We start from the raw sequence: 12,130 nt of genomic DNA on the forward strand, positions 1-12,130 counted from the left end.
CGCAGAAGGAAAGGAATGCCATACGGTTTTTGGAAGACAGGTTTTGCTGGACTGTTTTTTTTTTACACCATGTCCCATTTGAAGCCCCCCCTGATGCACCCCTAGAGTAGAAACTCCATAAAAGTGACCCCATCTAAGAAACTACACCCCTCAAGGTATTCAAAACTGATTTTACAAACGTCGTTAACCCTTTAGGTGTTCCACAAGAGTTATTGGCAAATGGAGATGAAATTTCAGAATTTAAATTTGTTGGCAAATTTTCCATTTTAATCCATTTTTCCCAGTAACAAAGCAAGGGTTAACAGCCAAACAAAACTCAATATTTATGGCCCTGATTCTGTAGTTTACAGTAACACCCCATATATAGTCGTAAACAGCTGTACCGGCACACGGCAGGGCGCAGAAGGAAAGGAATGCCATACGGTTTTTGGAAGGCAGATTTTGCTGGACTTTTTTTTTTTACACCATGTCCCATTTGAAGCCCCCCTGATGCACCCCTAGAGAAGAAACTCCAAAAAAGTGGCCCCATTTTAGAAACTACGGGATAGGGTGGCAGTATTGTTGGTACTAGTTTAGGGTACATATGATTTTTGGTTGCTCTATATTACACTTTTTGTGAAGCAAGATAACAAGAAATAGCTGTTTTGGCACCGTTTTTTGCGGGATGAGATGACTGTTTTATTAGTATTATTTTGGGGTGCGTGTGACTTTTTGATCGCTTGCTATTACACTTTTTGTGATGTAAGGTGACAAAAAATGTTTTATTTAGCACAGTTTTTATTTAAAATTTTTAACGGTGTTCATCTGAGGGGTTAGGTCATGTGATATTTTTATAGAGCCGGTCGATACGAACGCGGCGATACCTAATATGTATACTTTTTTTTAATTTATGTAAGTTTTACACAATATCAGCTTTTTTTAAACAAAAAAAATGATGTTTTAGTGTCTCCATATTCTGAGCCATAGTTTTTTTATTTTTTGGGCGATTGTCTCAGGTAGGGGCTCATTTTTTGCGGGATGAGGTGACGGTTAGATTCGTACTATTTTGGTGGGCAAACGCCTTTTTGATCGCTTGCTGTTGTACTTTTTGTGATGTAAGGTGACAAAAAAATGGTTTATTTAGCACAGTTTTTATTTTTTATTTTTTACGGTGTTCATCTGAGGGGTTAGGTCATGTGATATGTTTATAGAGCTGGTCGATACGGACGCGGCGATACCTAATATGTATATATTTTTTTTTTCCCCCTATTTTTTACCTATTTTTTTTTTACCTTATTTGGGGAAAATGACGTTTTTGTTTATTTTTACTTGAAACTTTTAATTTTTGGGGGGGAAAACTTTATTTTTTAAACTTTTTTTTCACTTTATTTTTTGTCCCACTTTGAACTTTTGGGGGTATATTCCTTTACAATGCATTGCAATACTTCTGTATTGGAATGCATTGGCTGTATGAGTAATACTGTGTGTTTTACTCATACAGCTTCCGGGGCCTGTGAGATCCAGGGGGCTGGATCTCAGAGGCTCTTCACCGGAAGGCAGCGCAGATGCCTCAGGAAGGCATCGCGCTGCCTTCCATGCTATCGGGTCCCCCCCACAGCCCCATGGGGACCCGATGGCACCACCGCCGCACCAGGTAAAAGCCGCAAACCGCGCATTTAGCCGAGGTGCCTGCTCAATGATTTGAGCAGGCACCTTGTTCCGATCACCGCCCGCCGGGAGGCGGTGATCGGAACAACACATGAAGTACCGGTACGTCATGTGTCCTTAAGGATCGGGAAACGGGAAACATGCCGTACCGGTACGTCATGTGTCCGTAAGGGGTTAATGTCTGTTGGCGCCTTCTCCAAGTCAGGCTTGAAGTCAAGGGGGCAGCGGCCTCCTTGCTTCAAGGCACGATAAGCCCGCCCCTTACCCTTCCTCTCTACAGTGTGATGGACATTTTACCGTGATGCTGAGACGGCGCTGTTCTCGTGCGATCCCGGCTCCCTCACTCACCGCCTTCATTTTGCAGACTGCGCACGCGCCGTTCAGTTCTATCGCGCACGCGCCCAGCCGTCGCTTCTTGTCTGATCACTGGCTTCAGGCGCTGGAAAACACAAGCCAGTGATCACGCTCACGCTAAAGATGAGAAGCAACGGTTGGGCGCGAGCGCGATGGTACTACTCAGAGCATGCGCAGTCTGCAAAATGAAGGCGGTGAGTGAGGGAGCCAGAGCCAAGATCGCGCTGTAACCGGTCAGCGAACGGCGCATGCGCGAGAAGAGCGCTGTCCAGGCATCACGGCAAGATGTCCATCACAATGTAGAGAGGAGGGGTAAGGGGCGGGCTTATCGTGCCTTTTAAGGTACTGTGGTTGGTTTAATATGTGTTTTCCAGGTGACAGGTTCCCTTTAAGTATATTGATATTTTGTATATTACTTGGATGTATTTAATAAAGAAGACTTTTTTTTTGTATATTCTATGTGTGGTTCACTATTTTCGGCGAGGTTGATGAGTATGGTTCCACACATGACATGTTTTCGTTTGTTGTTTTTGGTATTCTATACTAGAAATATGCCATCAAAGCCCCATTGTCCTCTTATTCTTCAGTCTGAAGGACCAAAGTAAGGGCATCCAGTGGTCCCAAGCAGCTCTTTTTTGGAGGTCCCCTCCCTACCAGTTCCTTTACAACCCAACCCAATGTATATTGCTAATGTGTATCAAGTGCTAAATAATTATTGCGGTTATTACATTTGTCCAATTGATTGTAGGAGGTTTAATAAAACTCTGTTTCGGTCTCCTTTATCTTTGCTGCTCATGTATTGTTTGGAAATCATTGCTGTGGACCCTCGTATTTCACCAGCGATAATAACCAAAGAAGCGATAAGCTGTTAAGAAAGCAATTAGGCCGTTAAGCCAATGCATTTAGTGACCTTAGTTGATAGCGGAGGACTAGTAAACACATAAAGATGAAAAATGATCACTTGTATGTGCAAGACTAAATCATATTGTAATAATAATGGTATTGTAATGAAAACTGGAGTCGTCTCCTGCTAGGAATGAATGTAAGCACTCCGGGAATACAATACTACGTGAGAAACAGACAAACACTCTTCACCTTACATCCGTGTTCCCCTTATATCAAAAGATGTCCACAGTGGGATCTTCTAATAAAATGATGGGGGGAAAAATACATCCAAAAAATGAGGCAGCACTCCAAAATGGTAAAAAAATGGTGACCCAATTTATTCCCAAGGCAACGTTTCAGCCCACACAATGAGGCCTTTGCTTGACAAAGCCTTCATTGTGTGGGCTGAAACATTGCCTTGGGAATAAATTGGGTCACCATTTTGGAGTGCCGCATCATTTTTTTGGAGATATTTATCAATGGATGTGTATGCCGGTCGTCCCTGAGGATTTTTGCACCCTTCTTTTACCCTGGTCTGACTGTGCTGCTGCTTCTGTTTTAAAAAATATATATATACAACAATGTAAAAAAAAATATATGGAGCCCCCTGTGATTAACTCTCAGGTGGTCTGTGGGACATGTTGAAATCCAATTGCTTACCATTGAGAAGTAAAAGGTCGGGCTCCCCAATACACATTGGATGGTTGACCAATCCTGAAGATAGTGGTGGGTTTGAAGTCGTTCATATGTTCTTATTTCTTTGTTTTGAATACTAGACAGTGAACATTATAAGATCTGTATGGCAGAGTAAACTAAACCTTCTCAAGTACATCATTTTTGGAGGTCTTTATCAGGGGCAAGATAGAAGCACTTGGTGCCCAATGAAAAGCGGCATTGAGGGTCAGACCTCCTCACCAGAGTACAGAGGAACCTCTGGTAGTCCCAGGCTCTGGTATCATAATGGTCCCCAAAGGTCCAGGAGAAAAAATATTTGGAGCTAATCACTTGCCTCTTGCATCTTTTTCTTTCATTCAAAATGTATTATTGTATTTATGATATAAGAGTTGGGCCCTGAGAATAGTTTTCTCTGGTCAGTCCAAGGCTCTGATGGCATCTTCATGTTTTATGGCCATTTTTCTTGATGATCCACAATCATTCTTATTATCATAGTCACTTTTCTGCATATAAAGGGGTTTTCCATATAGCTACATAGCCACGGAATGGGTGTTGAATTTTAAATCAATTGGGTCCATCTGGTGCTCATTGAACTGTTTCTTTATGTCCCATAGAGTTAAATTGGTTGCCACCATGCATGCTCTTCCACTACTGAACCTAGATTTTATGGTGAGACGCGCTTGGGGTTTGTTGACTAGTCAGTATGGGCCCCAACAATCTAACATGTAGAGTCTGACCTATGTATATGTTATAAATGTTAGCTGGAAAGCCCCTTGAAAATTGACTAAATCTATTTCATATACCTGAATTTATAACTCAAAACATTTTAAATCTTTGCTGTCACAGCAGGGGTGGGACCCATAGCAACATGAATATCAACAACCTTGAAGAACCACTTTCTCACCACAGCACATTAAAGTGAATGCGCTTACTCCCCCTCCACTTGACATAGGCAGGCGGAGTGGCCAAAGGTCTAAGTATATTTCCTCCAAGAGTTGGCTTCAAGAATTGTTTAGAAGTGTGACTTGCTGTTGTCCAACTCACACCTCTAGAAGTGCAATGATGGTGGACAGACAAGCAGTGTAAGCATAGACTGTGTGTCATATAGCAATAGAGTTCCGGATCTCTGATTCCTCTCGTTGGCATTTACAGAAAGGCATGCACAACAAGAAAACTTTATTTTTGTGAATGCTCCTTCTATCCATGTGTCAAAGTATTACAGTGTATGTATGTAATCGAATCTCTCACCAGTTTTATACCTCTCTCTGAGGGCATCTTAAACTGATGACAAAGACCCTGAGCAAACACTGGATCACTTACTTGAGACAACCCAGTCATTTCTCTAAAATCAGTGTTGACCAGCTCCAGTGAGTCCACTCAGTACATAGTGCATGCCAGGGAGTCTTCATATTCATGAGTTCCTGGATCTTCTCACCCCCTTCTGCTGATTGCAATCAAAGCGCTGTCCATCAGTAATGGAGGGCAGGGAGAGGTAGGAGCTTCTGAATATGTGGACTTCCGAGCGTCCAATCTGTGCTGCAAAGACTCTGGTGCCCGGCTCCCGCTGTTCAATACTGATTTTAGTAGTACAACCGGATAAGTTCATGAAAGTGACACAAAGTATGGCGGGATAAAACTGCTGACAGATTCCCTCTAGTATCTTTGACAGATAAAGAATGGAAGAAAAAAAGAAGAAAATTACTTTCCACATGTAATGTGCCCGTGGGGCCATCACGTCGCTGGAAAGAAAGTAATAATGAGCAGCGAGTCTATGCAGCAGAGTGCAGTATTACTCACTCAGTCTAAGAACGTGACCTCGGCACTGGAAGGATTAATTGGCAGCAAGTACCAGTTTGTTCAGTTCTAAGCTCTGTCATTCTCTTATCGGAAATATTAAGCTATGACCAAGGCTTTGCTTTTCACTGTTTTTCCTATTATTTATCGAAATGACAATGAACAAAGGGATTAAAGGGGTTCTCCGAGATTTTGATATTGATGGCCTATCCTCAGAATAGGTCATCAATATCCGATTGGCGGGGGGCCAGATGTCAGCTGTTTGAAGAGGCAGCGACCCTCTGTTGAGAGCTGTGGCATCTTCCTAGGCAAGTGACGTCACGTTTATCACCCCAGCCGCAGCTCAGTTCGATTTGAGTGAATTGACCTGGATTGTAATACCAAGCACAACTACTATACAATATGCGGAGCTGTGCTTGGGAAGCAGGTTAATCTGATAATGATAACCTATCCTGAGGATAGGCTATCGATACCAGAATCTCAGAAAACCTCTTTGTGTTCTCAGAATGGTATAGATCTTCTCGGTTTGATTGCTTACATAATCCTGTCACTTGTATGTCCCTACTGTATGAAAAATGCTGCACCTCCCAGAATCGAGGCCTCCATATTGGGGGTAATTAATTAGTATTCTTAACCCCAAAGCCAGAAGAATGGATTTCTCACCTCTCATCACATAACTTGTAAGAGGGTAGAATGACCCTTTGGTGCTGCAGATGATTTTCTACCACTCTGAGGGCCCTATAATACCAGTGCTAATGCAACTGTATTTTGTCCAGATAAAGCAAGGACCCCATTTGTGTCCTTTTTACTGTGACATTTTTGTATTTTATTTTTATAGACAAGGATGTCCCAACAATAGGCCATTAATATAAACAAAAATCCAGGAGAACCCCTTTAAATATGTTTTCCAGTCCAATAACATTTTGGAATATAGGAAGGGGTTGCATGAGGACAATGTACCTATTCCGCTTGGCCTCCAGAGAGCGCAGCATCAGAATTGCTGTGATTGGTTCCATCTCTGATTTCTAGGTCACAGTCCAAGTTCCTAGAATATTTGGGTCACAGCCCACATTCTTACAAATAGTTACAATCTCTTATCTCTGGCTGATGGTGGAAGTTCTTCTGAATTAGCTTCAATTTTTGGCTCATATTCCTAGTTCTACTGAATTAGCTGCGGTTTCTGTAGCTATCATTGAAAACTTGGGCTATTATCCAAAAATCACTATTCATTAAAACTAAGACCATAACCAAAAGATTGCAACTGTTCAGAAGAACATGAACAATCTCCCAGACCTTCAAAATTGCGGGAACTTCAACTGTGACCCAGAAATCAGAGATTTCAGCTCTTCCTGAGGGATCCATAGTTTGCAGCTACTTGTGAGATCTTGGATCTAGAAATGAGAGATTGCATTCACTGTTGAAAACTTGGTTCAGGAGCCAAAAATCCATTGGTCACTAAGTTCTCACAAATATATGCAGTTTCTGATTTCTCTGTCGCCTTTCAGGTTCTCAAAGATGCCCATGGCTCATGAATAGCAACAATCCGTGGGTTGTGATCCAAGTTCTTCAGATAGATACAATGTCTGATTGGGTCTCTGTCCAACTTGCTGAAATCTTTGGGTCAAGGTCTTAGTTCTGCAGTCTCAGACCATGACCCACAAATCAAAGTTTTTGTGAATTGGTGCAAAGCCTGATTTCTCGGTTTAAATTCTTATATCTGCAATCTTTGGATGGTCCAAGTTCTCATGAATAGCTGCAATCTCGGGGTGGTAGTTCAGCTTGCATTTAAAAGTCATGTACTGCATATGTTGTGTTCCTCGGGAGTTCCTTGTATCGGCTCTTCTCAAAAATCACAGGGTGAGAATTTCCTATGAAGAAGATGGCACATGTCATATCATTGTATCACGTTGTGGATTAGAATTTATTATATAAAATCAGATTTTTTTCTGATTTCTGTGTATTTGTCTACAGAGCAACAGTGGATATGTTTGGCCCAGTGGTTAGCAGTTACTTGGAGACGACTACTCCGAATCCTTGTTCTCATCTGCTGCTCATGTTTTTGCTTCATGTAAATCTGTCATGGTTTGAAGGTCATTTCTTGTACCTGGAAAAACTCAGCCAGAAGAAAACATGCCATAAAGGTGCCAAATCATCCTTAATTAAGACTGATATCTGGCAGATGGCGTTGCAGTTTTTGATTGCACTTAGTAGCTTAATATACTGGAAATACTGCGTTACCTTAGGCCTTGTTAATTTAATTATTCTGTGGTCTGAGTTATTAAAGGGTTTAGCTAAGTGATTTTCTAAACCTGAGCAATTAAAATTTGCTAACTAAACGTGATGATTCTCATTATAATGTATAATTATCCTCATTATATTTATGTGGCGCACATAATACAGTCTGAAAAAATTGCTTCCATCGACACAACAGAGGCTCTGTACCGGTGCAAGTCCGGAACGCTATGTAACGTATCACTGAAAGAGGCCATACTGACTGATACACGGGCAGGGTGAACCCTGCGGCAGAAGGATAATGCTATATGCCGGAGGCCAAAAAAGTGCAAATTATCTATGTATCTATCTATTGTCACAATCTGGAAATGTGGACCCTCTTTGCCAACCACCCAGGAGTGGTAAGCTGCTGACCCAAGGGGATCAGGGTCCCCAAAGTGGAGTACCAGAGGGATCAGGCTAACTCCTAGTCATGAACAGGCGGAGGTCAAAGCCCAGGAAGGCAACTGTCAGAATACCAAGAGTTAGACGTATTTTAGCTCAGATAGCAAGGCAAGGCTACTTTCACACTTTCGTATGTAATTCCGGTATTGAGATCCGGCAGAGGATCTCAGTACCGGAATTAAACGGATCTGTTTTGATTTTGCACATCAGGATGCATCCGTTCCAATAGGATGCGGTTGTGTGAAATCAAAGCGGGGAAAAACTGATCCGTCACTAAATACATTGACAGTCTATGGGTAACAGATCATTTTTTTCAGGCTCCTAAAAATAAGCAGATCCTTCACCATTGACTTACATTGTTTTCAGTTCCGGATCAATTTTTTTCTCCGGGACACAAAACCGCAGCTTGCATCGGTTTTGTATCCACTCCCAAAACGGAATGCTGCCAGAACGGAGGAAGACATCCTGAATCCTGATGCTTCCTAAAACGTATCTCTTTCCATTCAGAATGCATGAGGACGAAACTGATTTTTTTTCTTCCGGTATTGAGATCCTCTGCTGAATCTCAATATCGGGAAACAACAACGCAAGTGTGAAACAAGCCTGAAGCAGACTAGCAGAACCTGTGCTGATCAGGCAAGGAATTAGAGAGACAAACGGGTGTTTCTGGGAAGCTGATGATCTAGGAGCAATGAGAGAAAAGGTGTAATCCCTGCAGTGCTCAACCTGAGGTCAGATACACTGTTCACCCATATACGCCAGAAAGACAGGTACATGACGAGTGCAGGGGCGAACACAGTGCGCCAATGCAGCAACAGCTATCTATCTCATATCTGTCTATCTATCCCATGTTAATTATCTATTCATCTGTCTCGTTTCTTTCTTCTCTATCTATCTATCTATCTATCTATCTATCTATCTATCTATCTATCTATCAATCATGTATATTTTACCTACCTATTTATTTTCTTTCTTTAAATGTTTACTTAAAGGGATATTCTCACCTAGGACTTATATGACCCATCCACAAAACATGCCATAAATATCTGACATTTATGGTAGGATATCCTGTGGATTACCATAGGTGTTGTAGGTCAGAATACCCCTTGACAGATTACGTGAACCCATCATGGTACAGTGCTGTTAGGGTACTTTCACACTTGCGTTTTTCTTTTCCGGCATAGAGTTCCGTCCTTGGGGCTCTATACCGGAAAAGAACTGATCAGGTATATCCCCATGCATTGTGAATGGAGAGCAATCCGTTCAGGATGTCTTCAGTTCAGTCTTTTTGACTGATCACGACAGAGATCAGCATGCTACGGTTTTATCTCCGGCCATAAAAACTGAACACTTGCCTGAATGTATTAGTGCATTCAAAATACCGGAATACCGGATCCGTCCTTCCGGTCTACACATGCGCAGACCGAAAAAAATGTGAAAAAATTAAATGCCGGATCCGTTTTGCCGGATGACTCTGCGGCAAGTGTGAAAGTAGCCTTACCTGGGGCCCTGAACCTACTGACCACTTCAGCTCTGCTTCATCTACGGGATTGTGTAATTTTCGGCTGAATACATATCGGAGACATGGAGGCCACGGTCTATAAATCACAACTACGTATCGAGTGCTGTGTGCAGGTTTGATTTTCAGAAGAGCGTCATCCTGAGCACTGTATTTGGCAATAACCGTACGCGCGACTAATAGCGCCAGCTGGCGTGGTATTTTCATCTTACTGTTGGAAAGTAAATTACCGCTCATCATATATTTTCTTCCTTATGTCGCCCCCCATCCCCCCCGTTTAAATTGGATGAAATAGTGGCGGGTGCTTTTTCTGTTTCAATTTGCAAATGCTTTTAAGTCGACCCTATTTTCTGTCCATTAAAAGGTTTGTGAAATTATCGCCGCTGTGCACTAACCGGGTCTCTGTGTGTTCTCCCCACAGCTTTACAGCAAGCTGCGGTGTGACGACTCTGCGCTGCTGGAGCACGTCCAGCAGATCCTGGGCGAGCTCGGGGAAGACGAGGCGCCGGGAAACTCGGATGGCGAAGATGCTCCCCTGGAGAATATCGAAGATAATTTTGTGCAAAGTAGCGAGGAGGAAGTCATGGAGGCCTGAAAGCAATATTATATTTTTACATTAGAAAAACAAAATAGCAATGATATTCACAATAAAAAAATCATTATTCTAATAAGGGGGGGGGGGTATTGGCTGTTTTTTGGGAGTTTTTTTCAACTGAAATGGATGGCAAAGTGTTATCATCTCATGATCAATATTCAACACCTCTCATCTACAAGACTGGCAAGTGGCTTTGCTAATTTCTACAAAACTGCAGAGATTCAAGGTGGTCACCCAATACACTGTAGCAGACTCTCTGCTGCGGGTAGTCATAGGCTCTGTTCACCCTGCACAAAGGCTTCCGTTTTTACAGGCTTCATCATCAGTCATTGCCTCCACCCCCCACCGTCGACTTTATAATAGGTCTATCAATTATCTATATTTTTTAACTGGATTAAGATTCCACATTATATTTTGACCATTAAAGAGCAGCAGAAACCTGACGAAAAAAGAACAGATGTGAACAGAGCCTTTGATCTGTAGCAGGTTTTAGTCGCTAGGTGTAGACAAGAATGTTTGTTTCATTCATTGCCAGCAAGAAGACATCTTGGTAATGGCAAGGAATTAAAATGCAAGGTTTATTAGGATGCAGCATCATTTTTCATTCTACACAGATTGAAGTTAAGGGGCACCTGTCAGCAGGGACTACCCTATAAAACCAGGCATGCCGTCTGGTATGGTTGATCCTGCTGATTAAAATGATACCTTTCTTGTAAAAATTGGTTGCGGCGTTTCCAAGAAAAAGGCCTTTTTTTCTTTATGTAAATATTGGCTTCAGTGTGCCAAGGGGCGGGGCTTAACCCTTCAGCGCACCTCAGCTCCTTAGCCTTCCTGTGCTGGAAGTGCAAATTTACATTAAAGCCCGTTTTCTTGGGAACGCAGCAACCAATTTTAACATGACAGGTATCATTTTACCCAGCAGGATTAACCCTAGCAGACAGTATGCCTGGCTTCATAGTGTTGATCCTGACAGGAGTTCTTTAAAAGGGTCATTTCATTACAACAACTTATTCCCTATCCACAGGATAGGCGGTCAGACCTCAGCCAATCAGACTTATTCCCTATCATGTTATTTATATGGGACAACCCATGTCAGTATCTTAGGTTCAACATTTTCTGATGACTATTTTTTTTTATATCTGCATACTGTGGATGTACAGTTAAAAACAGCCTGCAGCCAGTACTAGAGGTAGCATGTTGGCTTCCTGTTGGCATAACTGTGTATTGGTATGCAGTAAGCTCTTAAGCTCCCTCTAGTGGTGGCTGCGGGTAGCCAGCATGTTATCATTTTAATCTTTGTAATATAGGAAATTTGGATCCTGGTATTTGAAAATCAGTGTTGAATCTATTAATGAAGTGATGATAAAAGATGGAGGTTCATGCCAAACTGGTAAACCCCTTTAAGCATTCCCGTTGAGCGCTAGGACACCAAAATTATCTGGAGCAACCTTAGCTTTGAAGTGATTGTCTTCATTGCATGTTAGGGACGGGTCTACATATATTTTCAAGACTTCTTCTGAAAGGAACCCTCAAGGCAAAACTGAGCATTGAGGAAGGGGAAATCATTAGTACTTTTGTAGAATGCATCATGTTATGACATTGTAAAATTGGCACACATTTAGGCATTGTATTTTTTCTAATGGTCTTAGCCACATCCTGTTTTTCTACAAATATTCAGAATTTTTGAAGAAATTATATGTATCTAAAACACATCATAAATTTGGGACAAACCATGCGATCTACTGTTTTATTACTGGTAATTATTGAGATCTCTCCTTTTCCTTTAAGGTTATTTTTCTTACTTTTGGTCCAAATGCCGAAGCTAACATAAAGCAGAAACCTCTCAGTATTATGTACATGCAGCGGACCGGCAGAACAGGAAGTCAGTGAGGAGCAGCTTCAGCCAATAGATGCAGAGCAGGAAGTGATGACAGAGGAGGGGGCGTTGTTTTGGCAACTTCTGATGCACAGCCTAATATCGTGAG

The 12,130-nt window shown here is 42.0% G+C and overlaps 1 protein-coding gene across 1 annotated transcript in view; it reads left to right on the forward strand.

The window, feature by feature from the left end:
• The window catches only part of LOC121002910 (probable assembly chaperone of rpl4), a 408,505-nt gene extending 396,629 nt beyond the window's left edge, over positions 1-11,876 (forward strand). The window contains exon 11 of the mRNA XM_040434561.1: positions 9,972-11,876. Within this exon, the coding sequence (XP_040290495.1) occupies positions 9,972-10,145 (174 nt within the window). The 3' untranslated portion in view covers positions 10,146-11,876. The remainder of the gene's footprint in view (positions 1-9,971) is intronic.
• Positions 11,877-12,130: the final 254 nt, after the last annotated feature.

The sequence above is a fragment of the Bufo bufo genome, chromosome 5, assembly GCF_905171765.1.
Source record: "Bufo bufo chromosome 5, aBufBuf1.1, whole genome shotgun sequence".
Taxonomy (NCBI): Eukaryota; Metazoa; Chordata; class Amphibia; order Anura; family Bufonidae; genus Bufo; species Bufo bufo.